This window comes from Haemaphysalis longicornis, unplaced genomic scaffold (genome assembly GCF_048455015.1).
Source record: "Haemaphysalis longicornis isolate Haplotype H1 unplaced genomic scaffold, Haemaphysalis longicornis Haplotype H1 scaffold_9, whole genome shotgun sequence".
NCBI classification, from domain to species: Eukaryota; Metazoa; Arthropoda; class Arachnida; order Ixodida; family Ixodidae; genus Haemaphysalis; species Haemaphysalis longicornis.
This window is the reverse complement of record NW_027526460.1, coordinates 50584757-50605005: the sequence shown is the minus strand read 5'-3', so window position 1 is coordinate 50605005 and position 20249 is coordinate 50584757. Positions and strand designations below refer to the sequence as shown.

The following is a 20249-nucleotide window of genomic DNA, read 5'->3' as shown; positions in this document are numbered from 1 at the left end:
TCCGAGATCCCTTTCTGTTGGAGATTTATTTATTTATTTATTTATTTATTTATTTATTTATTTATTTATTTATTGTTTTTGGCAGAAGTCTATTGTTTTTTTGAGCTCTTGTTTCATGTGAACTATTTATTGACAAGTTTGCCACGCTCAGGTCGCGCCATATGGATGATTAGTGATAACACCTCCATTTTCTAACCAAAAATAAGTTTTTTTTTTGTTCACAAAAAATGTGGGTGGGGAGCAAGGTTAGGGAAGCGGGGATAGAAGTGGACGCACTAAAAAATAATATTCGACTCTGTTACAAGATCTGTTGTCTTCTTGTTATTGTTGCCATCCGACAACAATAACAAGATAATAACAACTTTCCGTCCTTTCGCACGGTTGGCTTGGCTTGGCCTGGCTAGTTAACGGGCTAAGCCAAGATGTAGTATAAGCTTCGAATCTATGTTCCATAAGCGCAACGATCCACGAGCTTATCACGAAACTTTCAGGCGTCATCAGAGGTTTTTGATTGGCTATGCGTATTGCAGCCGACCAACCACAAATTTTCAGGGGCGTCGATTGTCGAGAAAGTTCCCGAAGCGTTGAGCACGCGAGAATTGCCTCTCCCACCCTTTCTCTGTGCAAGCACGATAGGGTGATATCAGAGTACACATACCTGGTCGGAGTGGAGGGACATGGTCTCTCCGATCGAGTCCCCGAGGCTTGGCGCCCGCTGAATGTCCTCCTCCTGCGTTCCGCCATTTTGGAGGCCGGCGATCTTGGTCAGGTCGGGACAGGAGAGGTTCTTCATGGACTTGTTGAGCGGAACTTTCAGGGACGGCACCTGCGCCGAGTTACAGCGGCAGCAGCAGGAGGAAAAAACGTCAGCGCGGCAAACGGAAGAAGCGCCGGGTAGCGACGCAACGCCGGCAGGTCGACGTCGCATGACGGGACTCTTAGCGCAACGTTAACGTCGCACGCCGCGTGCCGAGAAACTGAGGCGATGAAAAGGAAAAGAGAGCGCGTCCTGGAAAAGAGAAGGTAGGGTAGAACGAGAGAGCGAAAAAGGACCAAATAAAAATAAACATCCCAGTGCTGTTCCAGTTACTCTTGAGGGCAACGGAAAACTGTCGGGAGAAATTTACTGTCGGGAGAAATTTCGTTCCGTGCATCGAATGATAATGAATGAAATTGCGCAGTAGTCGGCGACCTTTAAGCTCTGTACATAATAAAAAAGTGAGCGCAAAGCGTCACGGTTTTTTTACACAGGCTTCAATCTTGGCTCACTTGATCGGCTGAAGAGATGGCATTGATTAAAAATTCGATTCCCTTTACGCCTGCTCGTTGCTTATTCCCAAGGCTGCTTTCTTTTCTTCTTTTTTTTTTCTGCGAAGGAGAATTGCAATGCCGTTTTCTTGACTATCCATTGCAGTGGAAACCTTTTCGATAGCCATGCGCGCAGACAATGTACAGTGAGTCCAGCTAAAAATAGTTCAGTGACCAGCACACACAAAAAAAGATAAGATTAGATTAGGCACTCTGTATGCGTTGAGCACGCGATATCAAATGCATTCTTTGAAACTCCTGCACTGAAACTCCCGTAAATGTTCCTGCTTGCAAAGAAACAGTTCAGAGAGAGAGAGAGAGAGAGAGAGAGAGAGAGAGAGAGAGAGAGAGAGAAATTGTAAAAGGCAGGGTAAAAATACAATTGGACAGTTTTCAACATACCGGTTTGGGGGCGAATATCATGTACAGTAATTTTTCATCCCCGGTAAAATACCACTAACGTTGGCATGCACACACATACTGTGATATGTAAAATGTGGCTGTGCGCGTTAAAATTTGGTGAAGCTTAAAACGAAAGCAAATAATTTGTAGCAATACCGAAACGACGCCCGACTCAGAAGTCAACGTTTTACGGGATCCATGCCTCATTTTGCATGACAAATGCAGATGACGATAAAACATTTCAGAGAGAAAACAAAAAAAATACAAATGCATTTAGGGGGGGGGGGGGGGAGAAGGATCAACGAGCGAGGGTATCTCGAGCAAATGAAAAGTGCGCCAAGGCGTAACATTTGTCACTGATGTACGACAGTACCCTGTAATCCCACGCAGTGAACAAGTAATTGCTCTTGTCGCCACCGATACCGCCGTCAAATGTAGCGGAATTACAGCCAAAGAATTATCATCATCGTTAATATAATTATCCATCGCCATGAATGGTCACAGATTGGCGCCGCCACCACCGATGCGAGGCGCTATCAGTAATTTAAGTAAACAGCCTTGATTTGGCCACAACGCAGGGGGCCCCTTTCACATATGTTTACTCACCCGACTGTTTTCAATTGTCGCATAAGACTTGTCAGGTGCCCCGTAAGCTTACTATCACCAAATAAATATAACGCAAGTTGCGTTCAAGTTTCATGCACGGAATTCTAACGTCTACATTTAAAACGGCTTAATTAAGCTAGATGCATACGACGGCCACCGCTTTTCTTGCGACGCGACCTGTGATCATTGTCGGAGCAAGCTCAATGCTGTCTCATCGAAACTTATTCGGCTCGAAAAATTACCAGAAGCTGCTCTCTGACAGTGATGATAGTTTGCCCAATAACGACAATGGGATATCAATACGAAGTCAAATAAAGGTTAATTGAGTTCCAATAGGTAGTCTCTGAGAAGGCTAGGCATTCGCGATAAAAGACGGTCATCGAAACTGACGGAAGCCTTTGGAGGGTCAAAACATCCCTTGATCCGGTAGGTCACCATAAATATCGTCATCATCATCCCATGCAGAAAAAAACAGAAAAAAAACATCATACCCGTGAGTGAAGTCAGCGCGTAAATGAGAAAAGAAATGCAGAAGAACCAAGAAAAGGTGAAACCAGGTCCTGTTCAACACAGAAGCGCCCTTTTCAGACTTGACTGCATCGACTTTAACACGACAGTAATTGCTCCGCGTGCGCTCTTCCGGTGCCTTATATATATACTCGTGCTTTCGTGATAACTATGACGCAGACAACTGAGAAAGCACACTTACGACCTTGCATTTTCAGGTGTTCCGAATTCACCTCGCGGGGTTGTGCGTCTGCAAACGACTCAAGTCCTTCGGGGAAGCCTAGATTTTAATCACTGTTCCTACGGTGCGGAATTTCATAGGCATAATTTCGATCGCAGGAAACGAAACAAAACAAAACAACGCGAAAGTGTTGCACTCAACGTTAAATGTATAAGGTCCCAAAGCCCCAGATTTCGATCTCTACGAATTCGGAGCGAGCTGTTTCGGCTCTGTGCGTGATAAACATGGAAGGACGCGGATTAAGATCAGCCCCACGACGTTCTTTTCCGAAGGCATAATTTGTCAGACGCGAAAGTGGTGCCGCCTTGGGGCCTCATGGCTAATCTGTGTGTAATTTCGCGTTCTTTGAGTATTTAGCTAGTGCGTCGAAACGGAGGTCGGTACTTTTTGAAAAAGGAGCATGATTTAGCACTGGGCGCACAGCGTGGTTTGAAACCGCAAGACGCAACACAATCGTTCATTCAAGGACTGTATACAGGCATTTCGATACGGGCACGTTTATCGCAGTTAAAAAGCCGCTTGCTTAAGCCTTGTCCCTAGCAGGGCTGACCTCACCAGTTCACATTAAAGAGCATCTCTCTCTCTCTCTCTCTCTCTCTCTCTCTCTCTCTCTCTCTCTCTCTCTCTCTCTCTCTCTCTCTCTCTCTCTCTCTCTCTCTCTCTCTCTTATTTTATTGCAATCGTTCAACTGATCACTGGTGTTGACAAGTTTGTACGAGAGCGTTGTGAAAAATGCATTCTTTTTGAAGTTGCAGCTAAGGCGTGAATGCAACGCTGTGCATAACAATTATATTTCGTCAACCGGGCAATAATTAACATTGCCGGGAATAAAACGGACGTAAAAAGTAAAAACGAATTATTGACACAGCCTGTCTGCTGTTCCCAGTCCCAATTCCTTTTGCGTCTCTATGGGGTTATGTACAATCGATAAATGTAATATTTATTTAAAGGCCACGCAGCAAATTGCATTTAAAATTTTGTCCGTCCGACCGTCCGTCCGTCCGATTTCAACCAGGTGGTAAAAAAAAAAAAGTTTGGGCAGCGACAAGGCTACGCACGTAAGTTCGGTATACCCATTTCTTCCACTGAACCTCTGCTATCGGCCTTGAACATTGCGGCCTTGCGTGAGCGTTTTTTCTTACTCCACAAGCTAGAACAGAGACGTGAGCAAAGCAGTGAATTCACGTCCAGAGCGAAGACAGAAGAAAGGACAAATTAAATATGAGCTTTCCACGACGATTCCCAGGAGAACGTGGTCGCAGGAGAAAGCTCCGCTAAACTGCGTAACTTCTCCGTACAGGGCGCACACACGCGGGTCAACCTTGAGCTCAAGGAAGCTAGTGTGCGCCGGAGAAGGTGGCGCTCGAAGGATGATGGGGGGAGAGGTGCCAACAGAGGCGGTGCCGGGAAGACAAACTGACGACTCATCGGAATTCGAGCCGAGGCAGCGGCCCACCGACACAAAGGGCAGCAGTAATTGTGCGGGCCGTTTTCCTGTTTGCGACATCGTTTCACACGCTACGACCGGAACAGTCGGCGGTGAGGCAGTAGGTGCTGCGTGTAGATGTGTACCGGGACAGACAGACAGACAGACAGACATGTAAAGAGCAATCGACTAGTGAGGCAACTGACGCCCTCCATGTGTGTGTGTGTGTGTTGGGATGGGTGCGTTTGTGTAGGGGGGGATGTAGGGTTGGGTGCGTTTGTGTAGGGGTGGGCATGCGTGCATGGTTGTGTGAATGTGCAGGGGGGTGCGCGTGTGCGTGCGGGTGGGTGGGTGAGTAATAGACGCGGCGCGGCCACGAAACATACCTTCGCTCACCACGCCCCGAAACACGTCACTGACACGTCACGCCTTTCTGTGCAACTCGCGGAAGAAGTCTCGCCCACCGCGCCGCGCATCACGTGACTGACACGTCACGCCTTCGCGCGCAACTCGCGGGTGCAGGCGGTGGCAGAGCCGCAGAGAGGGGGGGGAAGGGGGGGGGGGGGGGCGGGGTTGCCGAATCTCATCCCAAGCAGCAGTTCGGGCATTTGAAGGAGCAGCGAGAAAGAGAGAACGCCCTCCCCTTCTCCCTCGGCCAATGACGTCGCGCACAACCCACATAGGCAGGGTCTATCGTGTGGTTACCGCTCTATAGCGGCACATGGAGGCGCAGGATTCGTGATCCCTTTGCTTATGAGATACAATACATGCTGCGGAGCACACCATCGCCTCGGCGATATTAGAAACAGAGTCATGTTAGTTTTTTTTTCGTGATCGACAACGGCGTCCCATCACTCCTCAGTTACTTGAAGAGTGAATCGAGGAGGAGGAGGAGGAGGAGGAATGTGTTTGTGCGTGAGTGTGTAGGAATACGCCCATAACCAGCTGCCATCACATTACCAATTCCGTAAAAAGAATTAACCCTAAATATTTGTTTGCACAACTGGCTCTTTCTTATACCTCGCACGGTTCTGCGCTAATTTCATGACGATTTTTTTTTCTTGCAGGAATTCAGATGCTCTTAACAAAGCAGTCCATGCCTTAAACTCATCGCAATGGCGCAGCACGCATAAGCAACTCACTAAGACAGTTGACTATCATTTGACCACAAACAAACGTATACCAACTATGATTTGAAGCGCAACAAAAAACACAGACGATGAAACAGAGTACGCGAGTCTCGTCTACTCTGTTTCATCGTGCATGTTTTCTTGTTGCGCTTCAAATCATGACAACTATTCACCAACTTGCCCAGCAAGAAGTTTCGTTCTATTACCAACCAATAGCCACATTCATTGCTTAAACGTAAATTACATGGCTATATGTGTACATTTAATTTTATATCATCTGCCAATATGTTCGTACTGTTCTTGTGCAATAAAATTCGTCGTTGAAAAAAAATTGCCCCCACCTCCCCGAAGGGAATCGTGAGGAAGTGCGAATGCATTTCTTGCGCCGAGAGTACACGGCGTAGTAATTGTGCCATCGCCTTGAGAGGCGCAGTACCGGCGAGGGGGAGCTGTCAGGCGAGGGGAGAGGCGCGCGCCGAGGGTGAGTGCAAACCTAACCCTTCCCTTCCCTTCACGATTCCCTTCGGGGAGGTGGGGGCAATCGGAGCCGGACCCAGCCGACTCCAGTCGATGCGCACGCCGCTAGCGACATACAACGGCGCATGCTCCAGGTGCTTCAACCACGCCAAGATGCTACCACGCTTTACTAGTCCGCGCCTGTACGTAGCCGGACTCACCAGCCTCCGCTTCACGTGCACGTCTATCGCAACGTCCTCGGGAACCAGCCGCGGAAGACACTCCACCACGCTCGGAACGTCGATGGGCACGTTCACGATCTGTCCCTTAATGCCGTACTGACCGTTGCCCCGAGTCAGCCGCCTGATGGCCATGAAGGGGAGGCGAGGCGAGATGAGGCGCTCTTCGACTGAGTTTAGATCGGGAAGGTGAGCGGGACCCCCACCTCCCCGGCGGACGATTCAGGCTCGCTTAAGAAGTGCATTCGCACTTATTCCTGGCCCATCTCCCACGTGGGTATGTGCCATGTCAGCGGCCAGGCAGCGCGCGCCCATCTCCCCCCGTTGCTAAGAAAGACGAAAAGCGCGCGCACCCGCAGCTGTTGCTATGCGGACGGCGGAAGGTTCGGGGTCGCTTATAAAGTGCATTCGCACTTAAAACTTGTACATTTTGAATAATTAAGTTTTTACGGATGGCGTTGCAATATGCGAATTGTTGCCTCACAGTGATATTTTAAGGTTATTTTTTAACTAAGTCCCTAATTGAAATAAGAAAGAAGAAGCGGCATCTAATATGATGCAGTAAACCGACGACCGGATGCTTTCGCAAGATGTCTCACTTTAAAAGATTTTCACCTGCAGCAGCTACTTTCGCAGAGAATACCGCGTTTATTTGAAAATGCTGCATACGTACTATGATGCTCGATTATTTACAAAGCCTGTACTGATCCCTGCGTGCGCCATGAATTAAAAATTGTCACGAGATTAATCACAACGCGCTCACTTCCTGACAAAATAAGATTTTAAAGATGAAAAATGCTGTTTACGTCACGCAGCTTTCAACAAGTAAAACGAATCGAGAATCGCCCCCCCCCCCCCTCCGGCCACTCAAAAAAAAAGGGGAAAAAGCCAAACTAGCACATTAATAGTAAGTGCCATCATTACGTTAATATATAAGCGGCGAACGTACAGATTACTTTCGTAGGACACCGATATAGCACTCGGAACAATGCGAACGTTCTCCACACGTTACCAGCGCCCGTATGCAAGTACTGCGCGGTTAATTGTTAAAGGGAACAAAGGATTCCATTGCGTACGTTCGCAATGGGCCTTCTACGGGAACTCAGAAGCTTATTATACCGGTGCATTGATTGCCTCCTGTACAGTGCCAAAGACCAAATTTTGGAAGCACGTTCTCGCGCATTCTGCGCACCTACACGTCAGTTCTGGCGCACAGTCTGTATCATAGGTCAAACTCTCGTGTTTCCCTTAACGGTGGAGCGCTCTGTGCATTCATTGCACGCCCTACTCCTTTTTTAATGCGTAAGCATCTCTGTGTGGACTACACGAGGACGCCAGTCTGCCCGTTTGTCACACTTGGTGTGGCACCTTTTCGCCGCATGAGACAGCGCTAATAACAAAACGTTTTAGGGCCTAGAGATTTTCATGCACTATCGTTTATATTTTCACTGGAAAGATGTCTTTCTAGCAAATCATTTGTGTATACGGTGAAGCCGAATTTAAAGGGGTCGGTGTACAGCATTTTATAGGAATATATAGGGTCTTATGGAGGTATTAATTTAAGGCCCTCGCGCCTTCGTGTTTTTATATACACTACTTTTAATGTCCCTAAAGAAATGTCTTCCAACCAATGCGTATGAGAGCAACTGTGAAGCCGACTTTAGAGGGGATGGGTGTAAAGCAGAGCGGTATATGCAGTTATCCGACGATACGTACGCTTTGGACGAGAATGGTTCACGTACCGTAAGGTGGTCACTGGTCTTGCGTGCTGGCCGCTTTCCGCTGTGCTCGGGACAACCCGAAGCCCGACCCCTACGCACCATCAGCGCCAACAGGGCGCGCACATTGACCTCTTTGCAGCACGGGGGTCGGTCGGGTACCGCCAGGTAAGCACTGGTCTTGCGGGCTACCGGCGGCCGCTGGACCTTAGGCTGGTACGCCACCGTGGGCATGGCTCGCTGGTAGTTCTTCCACAGTCCACGTGTCACTCAGTGTCGTTTGCGGTTTAAAATTAACGGTGTTTAAAAGTACGACGCACAGAGTCAGACGCGCGCACGGGCCCCGTTAATCCACCAATTGCATCCGCCGGAAACGGCTTCAAGTTCACATATGAGGAGCCGGTCCCCACGGCCGGCCGGTTTTATAAAGTGCGGTAGTGAAACCGACGTCCGCCCCGTGACGTCGACGGGCGAGTGGGAGACGTGGGGCGCGCCGGGAATCACGACAAGGTCGCCTGCCTCTCCGCGCCGGCTTTTGTGGGCCGGCCTCCTGTGATGATGGTTATCGGCGGCTAACACCGCCGGCTTGCCTTCATGTGTCGGACGAGCGAACGGAAGCCGATCTTACACGCACACCAAATAGCGTGTGGTTAAAGACAGCAAGTATAATCTCACGCAAGTTGCGCTTGTTTTCGAGTAAATAACGCTCGCTGGATATTTACCGAAGGGGAGTTTGAAGAAAGAAGATTGGTCAGCCAGCCCAACTCTTGGAGATTGCGCAATAATTCCGTCCGAAGAAAACACTTTCGTCAAACTGGAAGCGTGCCAACGAATTAGACGAAGACGTGCCGCTGAAAACGACTTCTAACTCCGTGTGCGGTTTGGAGGCAACGCGTCTTTCCCATAGAATTAATACTACGTCTTTTCAATATATGCAGATTCTTCGAGTGGCTTACGTATGTAAGGGCTGTAAATCTGAGCAGGTTTGATCCAGCAGCGACCCTCCCTCAAGGACGCGTGTCGAGGAAAGTGGGAGCTTATGAAAAGATCCCCTCCATGTGGTCATCCATACGCACTGTATATTTCAAGGCCGACAGCGTAAAGCCAAAGCCTAGGCTTCGAGAGCCATCACAGCATTACAATTTACTGCGGTAAACCATGCTGATTTTATTTTTCGTGAGAAAAAAAAAATGACAGCAGTTAGCTCCACGGAGTTCATGGGCGCTAAGTATTAGCGGTTTTGCATTACAGCGGGGACCGCAAGGTCGTCGTATGCCATCAGAAGGTATTGACGTAACGCGCCCTTGAAGATGAGATACGCAACCCCCACCCTCCCCTTTTTTCCGCAGTCGAGAAATGGTGCTTTTTTTTCTTGTTACAAACATTAACGTACATCTTCTCCCTTTCCGACGTGTACTGTTAAGTTTCTCGACTCAAAGCGCTGAATCGCTGTGCCGATGAGTGCCTCCGGCACGCGTCATTGGGCGAGGCAAACGTCCTTACTGGCTTTCACTCGAGCGTCTTCACTAAGAACTGATTTCGCGCCAGCGCGTGTATATGCGAATGCGCGTGTCGCTGTTCTGATCGCATGGTAGTGCGCGCTAGCGAGTCGATATAAACGAAAGCTGCCTGCTGCTGACTACCATAAGCCGAGTACGGTACACCGTTGCAAGTATCGGCGAAGCTGTGTCGGAGGCTTGAGACGACTTCCCTGAAAACGAAACTTTTCAAGTGCGTGTGGCTTATGACGGGAATGTCGCTGGCACTTCACTTTGGTGCTTTGAGGTCATGCAGGTGCCCTGTGGAGAGGGTGCGTCTGTTTGTGCCGCTTTCCTTATCCTGCATCCGTTTGAGTAGGTTGAATTGGTGACAAGCCTACAAACCCGCCTACGCGAGGGCTCATTTCAGTGATGAACGTTAACAAACCAGCTAGAAATTGTCACAACAAACCTCGAAGCACGCCTAACGAAGGTAAACGTACAGCGCAGTGTGTCTTGAACATGTATGATTCTCGCCTTTGTGCCCGTATTCGGACGAATTATTTCACACAAAAATGTTCCCAAGCGCTTCGACAAGTGTCCACTTTTTGTGTACGTAAAACACAGGCACCGTAGGGGCGTACTTAAAAATCTACGGTCACCACTTGCCCCCCGATATCATATGCTTCGGCCTTCCCCGGGGCGCCGGCCAGGTAACGACGTCGTAAGGTCAGCTTACGCACGAAACACGGCGTCAGGGGCGCGTTCCCTTCCAATGTCGAGCATCCCTTGACGACTGCAAGCCAGCGCGGGCGCTCGCACCGTATGCAAATGAGCCTTTTGTACAAAGGTCTTCGACTCGTTGCCAGCCGAGGACCCGAGTCTATAATCCGACTATTCGCGGAGAAAGAAGGTCTAAAGAACCAATCGTGCCCTTCAGTGCATTCAAGTCGGTAAGACAATACGAATGCATGCGCCTTGCCTGGGAGGTCAACCTCTGATGAAGGACTACACGTCACGTGGTCAACCCGGATCTAAGTGCACAAAACTTCAAAGATGGATGTTCCAGATTATGGGGTTTAACGCATCAAAGCTATAGGTCCGGGCTTTGGAGCGCCGTATTAGAGGGCTCCAGATTAATTCTGACCCCTTGGGATTTGTACCATACGCCGAAATCTGGATACACAGGCTTTTTCGCTTTTCGCCTCCATCTGAAAGCATCCACGGGGGCCGGAATCGAACCAGCGTCCTTGGACTCAGCAGCGCAACGACTTTTAGCCACTGCACTACAGCGCGGGTCCCCCACCGGCGTCACACGTCAAACAGATGAAAGGAATCTCACGTAGGCATAAATTGCCGCCGGATTACGACTGGGCAAATTTTTAGCTACGCGTCTTCAGCTGTATTCAATATGTGTTTAACTGCGCCGGGTGTCAGTAGTAAATAATAATGGCGAGATAAATCCATAGGCAGACTTTCCGCGCGTTGATGGACCTGTTGACGCCACCTTTTTCCGACGCAACTTTGCCTGATACGTGGGTGTATCGCTGCTGCATGTTTCAGCGCATGATAGTCCAAAGAGTGTACGCAGAACGCCTATAGGTTTGTAATTTGGTAGTGTTGCGTAAAGATGGCGTGTCTTGTAACGGCACGTGTATATAATATGTAAATAGACAATGGAGGAAAGATGTTCAGGAGAACGCCAAGCGTATCGGTAATGTTTTCTCGGATGGGGGCGTGCCTGGCAAGCGTCCAAGCAACTGCGCGAAGACTAGAATGACGGAAGAGTTCGCGTGAGAACGAACACAACTACGTGGGTACACTCTATGCAAGCAAGAAAAACCCTGACGTGGTAAACTTTGCCGATTAAAAAAAATACGATACGAAGAAAAATGAAGTGTGACTAGACGTGACTCTCTGTTCCACGTTCTACAAAAACAAATACCCCTCTTATTAATAGCCTGCGTCAGACTTCAGAAAACTAACCGGAAAAACACACTGTGACGCGGTGAAACTTGTCCCTTCGGGCACGGTAAAACGGAGGAGCGCTGAAAAACGTTTCGAGAAAATCCCAGGCAGGAATTGTCGGAATATGCGTGAGCATACTCCGCTGTCTATACACCGAGTCCCTTTAAAGCCAGCTTCACTGCTAATAGCCAGCTATCAAATCACGACTATCTCTAGGACCTTATTTAGATCCCTATTTGAGGCAACATGTATTTCTTTGACGCCCTATTCTGCCAGTCTTCTTAAAGTCGGCTTTGCTGCCACTCACACATGCACTGCTCGGAATACATTTTTAGGGGCAACGTAGGCAGCCTTGCATGAAAATATGAAGGCCGAATAAGGAAGGCCTCTTATTCGTAGCATTTTCTTGTGCGGCTAAAGTCCGAAACATGAAGCGTTACAGACAAACAGAAGGGCTTCGAAACACGCATTTAACATAATGCTGCGAAGACTTTTGAACTGAGGCAACACCATTCTTGCTCGGTGAACACACAGCGAACAAGAATCGCTGCAGACACGCGACGGTTTAGCGCAGATTGATGCGAGTGTTTTACGAGTGACTCGCGAACACCACGGACACCCAGCCCCAGCTTCTTTCTCGTGCATGGGATTCTGCGCGTGTCGTTGAACGGCTTACAATTGGGTTCGTTTGTGCTTTGCTTCAAGCAGTGGTATCCGAGTATATCTATTGAGCGTAAGTTCGCGATTATCATTTCCGGCTGGACGTATATCACTGATTAAAGGGACTCTGCAACACTTCTGATCAATGCTTTCACTCTTCCCTTCACGTCTGGAAGCACTGCGAAAACTACAATTATCGCCAGCACGGAGCGGCACTGCGTGATTTGCTTGTCGCAGCCGGCACGCCTTCCGTTTCTCCTTTGCTCTTGTGGTTTTCTTTTTTGAAGTGGCTATCGAATGCGTTCATTGCTGCGACTGGAGGAAAGCCGGCCAATAGCCGCTAAATCACTGCAATTACGTAATTCGAATGCCAAGACCGGGAAAGAGAGAAAAATCTTTTGAGCAAGTTTCTAAGCTATCTGATGGCCATTAGACAGTGATTTCTGGCTAAGGTACTTTGTGACCCCCTAATCCTAGTAGGGGGTCGCTACGTTCTGCAAGCATTTCACAATTCAGTTGGAAAGTGTTGCAGGGCCCCGTTAATGCATCAGGCTACCGCTTGAGTTTCTAGGACGAATAAAACACGAAATTAGAATGGTATCTTTCTACGTGGTAAACATTGTTCAGTAACACGAGAGATATTCTCAGTAAAGCTATGCCCTAAAGCGCCCGTGCACTCCGCAATTGATTTCCAGCGTTTCTAGCCTCTCCGTCCCCCGCCGGGTAACGTATTTTGTTCAGGCGAGAAACGTTCGTCCTTTAAAACGCGATGTTTTTCACCGCGTTTTAAAAACGTGCTCTTTTTTTCGTTTTTTTTTATTTACTTTAACAGGCGTACTGTTTTGTGTCGCAGGCTTTTTTAAAAGGTAGTTTGCATTGAAAGATAATCAGGAAGGGCATATTATTATTTGAAAAAAAAAAAACTCATAATTTTGGTTAACAATGTAAAATTTTATACCTCATTTTCTTGGCTTGCCCAGTGGGCATACAAGAATGAGGCGGAAGGGGTCTTCGATTGCTGGTCTACGAATGGGCAGTGGTTTGCCGCAAAGTCGCAAATAATGAGTTATGAAAATGTTAAATCGCATTAGAGTGACACTGAAGTGAGCTGTGAATCATGTCTAATTGCATAAGCAGGTTATACAGTCAAAACTCGATATAACGAAACCCGACCTTACGATTTTCCCGATCTAACGAACAAATTCGGATTCCCCCACAGGTGCCTATTCGGCTCAATGCTTTGATGAACTCGAACTAACGAAATAGATTCAGCGGTATTCTCGATTTAACGAAGTAGTTCGAGAAACAGACACATCTGAAAAGAGCCATTTCGAAAGTATTTCGTCAGAACGCCACGAAGATTATTGCGCCAAGTCAGAAAAAAAAGAGGCATATAGTTTAGTTTTATGGAGATCTACGAGATGAACTCGTCAGTACCGGTTTTATACTGCTAAAACTGCTGAAGCTCCTGTGCCCGCCCCAGGCCAGCTGATGGACGCTATTGACTTGCTCAGGCGCTTTTCATGGGCTCATGCACGAACCGAGAACGCGTTGAACGCGCTTGTGTGGTCCGAAAGGTTTGTCCGCCCAGTGTTAACGAATCCCGCGCAGACGAAAATCACAGTTGTAGTGTTTTTTTGCCAGGAAATAAATTCGTGTCCCCCAGAACCTCCAGCGTTTTAATGTTATGATTTTTACCGCGGACTTTTAGCGCATTGCTAAATTATCGGCCGGCGAGTTCCGTGGCCGCCGCAGTTATAAGATGTCATGGGAGCTGCTGGGATGTGTCTCCCTTTAGACGTCGAATTTATGGAATGAACTGCTCGTAAAATGACATTCCTGATTTTACGAAGTGCTTGTAAAATGACATTCCTGATTTTACGAAGTACTCTGGTAAGTCTGGTTAACAAAATAATTCGCTGTTCCCGGTGACTTCGTTGGATTTGGTTTTAGCTGTAGTAGTGTATAATTTGCATACCCCTTGTTGCGAGTTATTTCTGCCTGTTTATAGGTTCAAGCGAAAAATGCGCTCGAATGCTGTGTTTGCTGTCCGATATATGGCGACTTACTCGCCGGTGTGTGGGGAGAAATTGAACGGATTACGAGAACGTTCAACCTGTATAGCGGCACAAGAACAAACGAAATGCCAATAGCCATGACGAAATAAGCGAAAAAAAAAAATAAAAGAAGAATGTGATAGCGTCAAATGACATTGCAAACCACTGCGGAAGTGCACGTATAGCCGCGAGGGATAGAGTTTTTCATCGTCCAAGCTTTGCAAGTAAATGAGGCCCTTGAATTTCCTTGGATAGTGGAATCAAGGATTACATGAGTTAAACTTACAATGAAGCAACAAGTAAGGGTTAGGCAAAGCTGCTTCGACGCGCCTTTAAGAAAGGAAAAAAAAAAAACCACCTTCGTTACACTCGCAACGCTTCCGAGAATTGCGTGCTCAGGGGGATTTCAGGGCGCAGGCCCCCCGCGGCCTTACGAACGAAAGTTGCTATCGCCAGTGCGGACCAAATTAATCTCGCAGCTAAGGTCGTGATCAATGCCAGCGACGCGGGTGGAGGCAGGCGCGTGAATCAGAACCGCGTCGGATGCTGGAAAACCGGTTCCCGCGCGACCAGACGTAAAACAACCTCAGCGTTTGCGACCTTGCTATAATAGCGGGTCGACAATAAACACTTGTTTACGCTGCGATACGCTTAGCCTGTGCCTCTCGTTTTTAGGTTACCGTCTAGGCTTCGCGGTTTATCGAAGTACCATACAGGTAACAGTTTGTACGCCCATGAGGACCCTAGAAGCCTTAGAGAACTGATACTAGGACTCCCTTCTCCTATTGCAGTAGCCCACTGCGATATAATATTTGATTACAAATATTAATGAATACGCTATGTGCTGCGGCTTTTTCCAATACATTCTACGATGGGCACATTTAATTAATGCGTCATCCGTTATCTCATCTGCTTAACATTCGTAGCAACACGCTTTTGCGTCAATTGGCTGATTGCGATCCCGGAAGTTGCGGGGACCTCAAGACGTAATTCATGGAAGTAATCCTGCAAAGAACCATGTCTAGGTTCCGGAAGCTAGATACCATCGCTGCAAGAAGAAAAATAAGAAACCTGAAAATGCCGTCTGGGCTGAAATGCAGAACGACACCTAAAAGAAGAATTGAGCTACCCATAATACCCCTAATAAATAGATTGCAGACGCTCGGCGTTGCAAATTCATAAGGTTTCGAGAGTATATATAAGAGTAATTATATTTCGCACCCACCGTTTTTTATTGTAAATCGGGTGAGAAATGTAAGCGAGGCTCCACTGAGGTTAAGAGTCAAAATGTTTCGATTTGCGTATGACTGCTTGTCACACCCCTGTCACGTTACATGATTTCTAGCTTAGAACTGCACACTTTGGATTGAAATATGACTCACTTGTATCTTAGATTTGAATTTTTTTGTTTTGTAAAAAAATTTTTTAGTGCTGGCCCATATTACGTTATTGTACGCGAAATTCGAGTTTTTCGATATTTTTTTGTGTTTTTTTTTCAGTTAAATAAACGTCTTTCGGGATTCGAATAAAGCTGTTTGAACAGCCAAAGTGCATTTCTTCCAAACTGAAAAAAATTTCGTCTTTATGAACTACATGCCGTGCCGCCGGCACGGCATGTTGTTAATGCGGCAATAAGCGCCTTACCAATGACCCAAAGGATGGCAAAAAATACCAAAAAGGGTCATAATGACACCCGGTGTTTGTGAATGTCGCCACAGAAGAGAGTTCTTACAAATGCGCTCATTCCGGCTGTTCACGTAACGCTACCTCTTTAGTCCTTTACTCAGCCAGAACGGTAATATTCCACAAGGCTAAGTTAACACCAGCCGTCAAACTCCCCACTTATTATATTCGACTCAATTGTTGCAATACGAGGTGAAAATAATCACTGTCATCGCGCAGAAATGAAGTAAAGGGCCCGCGGCGACTAATTTGTGTTTAGGATTCGCCCGTGCACGGGCAACGCGTAAACAAGCACGTATGCGAGACGACCTCGATTTGCCTCCGCGACAGGAGTCATCACTCTTTGGGAATTTGTATACTTTTTCTTTCCCAGCATGCAACACTGCACTGCTGACGGTGTAAGAAAACCCATTGAGAGGTTACGCCAGAGCTGTCCTTTCTTCCCCCGTCATTGCTTGCGTGGCGTTGCTGTTCTTAGCCCTGTAATATGACGTTTCGCGAGCGTTATATGGCGTCGTTGTGTTTGTGCGTGCAAGCTTACAAACGCGCAACCCTCCCTTTGTATCCCCCAATTCAGTTTTTTTAAGCATCCGTTTTTTTTTTTTTTTTTTTTTCATTTCCACTGCTGTTGCTATTGAGCCTTTACATCCGGCTTCAGTTTTCTGTCGTCAGTCAACAAAGGTCGTACGCGAAGTCGTCGTGGCTTAGCCTGGTGTAGGTCCTTATTAGGGGCCTGTAAAAAGGATGCGGTTATTTCTTGCGGGCCGCTGCAGGTGCGTGTAAAGGTCGGCTATTTTTGTTGTATGATAATTAGTAATCATAATATATACAGGCAAGATTTCTTTTTCCATTCATTATGTTTTAGGGGTGGGGGGCTGTCAAGGCGATGCGGAACAAAAATTAAGTTGCACCTTTCGATAAAATTTTTAACAGAACACAGTGCGCGCATATACACGCAAATAGGATGAAGGATGGATATCATTTGTTATGACATGGCGTATGCTATTAAATACAGTAGACTCCGGGCAAGACGGACTCGGTTAAGACTAACTCTATGGTTAAGACAAACAAGACTTTTGCTCTCTTGTAACGCCCACAGTGCAAAAAACACCCGCTTAAGACGAGTTTCTTATCACGGTCCCTTCTTGTTCGTCTTAACAGGACTCTACTGTATTTGAATCAAGCACCTCGTTCCTAACGGACATTTTATTGCGCCAGTAACCTTGCAGCGCCCTTGCGGAGCTTCTTTTTCTGCAGCCGTTAGAACGCTCCCACAGGGACACCTTGCCTTGATTATACGGAAATGTTAACGCTTAACTGAAGCGTATACCAGTTCTCGCGGTGGCACATGCGGTCGTGCGGACATTTTTTCTTGAATTTTTTCTGCCTTTGACAGACTCGAGAAAGATGCAGTTAACAAAGACCAAGAGCTTCCCTTCCAAAACTCACGTAGGTGACTTTCTCTGTATCATTTTTATGCCTGAAGCGCAACTTGGGAGGCCGCCAACAATGCTTTGGTTTTGTATCCGTGTGTGCGTTGCTGCATCCTGAATGTGTGCAACTGAATAGAATCCGCAGTTGGATCTCTCTCCATTATCGCACTTCTCGGATTTACCCTCCAACTTTCCGCGAACTCTTTTCAAGGTCATCTTTTCAAGGTCACAGATGAGAAGCAGGAGGACGACACGCAGCCACAATCCATATTTAAGGAAATCCCGGATTTCGAACATTTCAATTCTTGTGATCAGCAACGCTTCCGGTAATATCCAGAGGAATTGCGTGAAAGAATAAACTAAGGCCCCCCACCTGAACGCTGATACTGGAAAAAAAGCTGTAACATATGTCAATTTCTAATTGTGTTTTTTTAAGCGAAAAAATTGGATAATTTTATAGTTCGATCTTCTTCGACAATCCTTCCCGGGCTCGCATATTCGCGCGCGCATTTACTCGCGCCTACCATGCAATCAATGCAAGTGCACCCCCAGTACTGACTCAGAGCTTAACTGAAGGGGGTAAGCTACTAAATCGGCGCGAATAAACGAGAGACCCCCCGTCTGTTCTTCTCTCGTCAGAAGGCTGTCCCCGGTTGAGTGCCGTTTAGACGATCAGAACTCTTCCTCGACTTTTATCGTAGCGCATTTCTTTATGTAGGCGTTATTGCTACGTCGAGAAGTCGTAGCAAGGATATGTCGGCCCCTATACGTCTCTCTCGGCACAGTATACGACGCTCTTTCCATTGTGCGGGCACGGGTAAAGTCGTGGGACGGCCTCGAGCCCCATTGCAGGGTGCGCCGGCTACTGCTCTACTAATTCACTTATAAAGAGCGAACTAAACGTCTAGACAACAATCTAAATCAAAACTTCGTAGTTCAGCTACTACAGCGGTAGAAAAAAAAGTGACAGCTCTGCCTTGACGACGACGGAAAAAGCGCGATAAAAAAGTGGGGAAAGTAGCCTAAACAATGCCGTATTAAAAACTCGTGTACGAAGATAAAAAGAAAAAAAAGGACAGTTTGGGTTTTGTTACCATAAAGATCGATCGCAAAACTGCGTACGAAGCTGCGCTTTTGTGTGGTGCCGTTACAGGGAACGTGTACTGTAAAAAAGTTAACGGCGGCATTGAGCTCAGGGAAAAATTATAAGTTAGAAATGGTATTCAGTTTAGGACCGCTATATGTCCACGTCAAGAACACTCGGAATAATTCGGAGGACACGGGCCGCAATATAATAACTCCATTGTGTCGGCCATCCATGAAGACAAAAGGGAAAGAAAAACGGAACAAAGAAAGAAGACAAAAGGAAGAATTAACTCTTTATGTACGGCATACAGCTGCCGGTAAAAGTATGCAGCTCGTCAGCGTTTTGGGGGCGACAGGGAAGAGAGAAAAAATTGCAAAGCGTGAAGCGCAAACAGCGCAGAAATGCTGAACGCAAGGGAAATGACACAGCGCCACTTATGTGTTCCGTTTTTTCGCCCTGTTTACTAACTCAACGGAGTTTGCGTTATACGGAGGAGCGAAGTTCGTTCTATGAAAACTGAACGCCAGCAAGCGTCGACATCAAGCTCCGAACACTTCAAAGCCGTAAATAATTAAGTGCGATCCGTGTAACATTCAGGGGGAGTCATATAAGGCGGCACTTGCTATCAAATTCACATACGCCCTTAAAGCGGGTTGAGAAGGCGCTCTTCTCATTTTATTTTTTGTGCTCTGTTCCTCGGAGCACACATCGCTTCAGAGACGGCTGTGGCTCTCCTCTGAAGGGCGGCAGTGACGGAAGAGGGTATCCGGGTCGCCTATTTTATAGCAGCGTTGTTGGGCTTCTGCTCTGGTCCGGCCTTCGGAGGCTTTACAATCCCTTGCACTTCACCCCGTGTCGCATAAAGCTACAGATCGCCCAAAGACGTCATTAAGCTATGCTCTTTAAACGAGACCATGTGAAAAGTAACGGAGGGGAAATTTCAGTCGAACCTGTAGTTATCTTAATTATGCACGCCGTTGCACGGATCCGGGTAATGGGAATAAAATATAAATTTAGTCCTTATGTAGGTCAAGGTATGAACGAAATGACGCGCCTGTTACCCGGAACCGTCACTGGAAAACTATTTTTAGCTCAGTCAATCGCACTTGGGGGGAGAGAGAGAGAGAGAGAGAGAGAGAGAGAGAGAGAGAGAGAGAGAGAGAGAGAGGGGGGGGGGGAGGGGGGGGGGGGGGAGGGAGACTTAATTTCTCGCAATTTGCATTAATGGGGGCCGAGGCCCATATTATACACGAGGTTCTTGAACGGTGGTGTCACGTCACAGCGAAAGGTGAGCTCACCTTAAAGCTTATTTATACCTTGCAAGCCCCAAGCGTTGCAGTTATTTTAAAACGTGCAGACGAATGTGACATATGTCGTGCGGCAATTTATGAGGCGGCCGCGATGGACGCGTTGCGTCCGCTCTTCTTCTGGAACTTACAAATACAGCACACTTCAGTTGATTAATGAAATAAAAAATCAAGGAAGCTCGCACTAAGGCGTAAGACTTGAACTTAGCGAAACTGTAGGCAACCTTCGCGACCATCACGAACGTTTAAGTCCATTATTGCCGACGATTTGCTTCTTCTTCGCTGCAGCAACGACCTTTACTCCATCATTGTTGCTATAAGTGTGAGCTTCCTTCATTGTTTTGGAAGTGATAATCATTGGACATCACCTTGGAGGGGCGTACGCTATGACGTGTCTTTCTCGTTCCGAGCAAGTGTTGCCACGATTACGGCGAACGCTGGAGCTTTTTTTTTTTCTTTTTGGTCAATCTTGGCCGATCTCCCTAAGTGGGTATGCTTGACTTGACACACGTGCGCTGGGGACGCTGGGTGGTCGTCGCAAAA

The 20249-nt window shown here is 47.3% G+C and overlaps 1 protein-coding gene across 4 annotated transcripts in view; it reads right to left on the bottom strand.

Annotated features, from left to right (window-relative positions):
• Positions 1-20249, bottom strand: part of LOC144151317 (GRAM domain-containing protein 4-like) — a 97933-nt gene that overhangs the window by 20339 nt on the left and 57345 nt on the right. For 2 of the 4 annotated variants that reach the window (XM_077682326.1, XM_077682324.1), the window contains exon 2: positions 659-826. In XM_077682326.1, the coding sequence (XP_077538452.1) occupies positions 659-826 (168 nt within the window). Of the gene's footprint in view, positions 1-658; positions 827-8057; positions 8509-20249 lie in introns of those variants that run through there. The other 2 variants (XM_077682323.1, XM_077682325.1) reach the window with 2 other exon arrangements.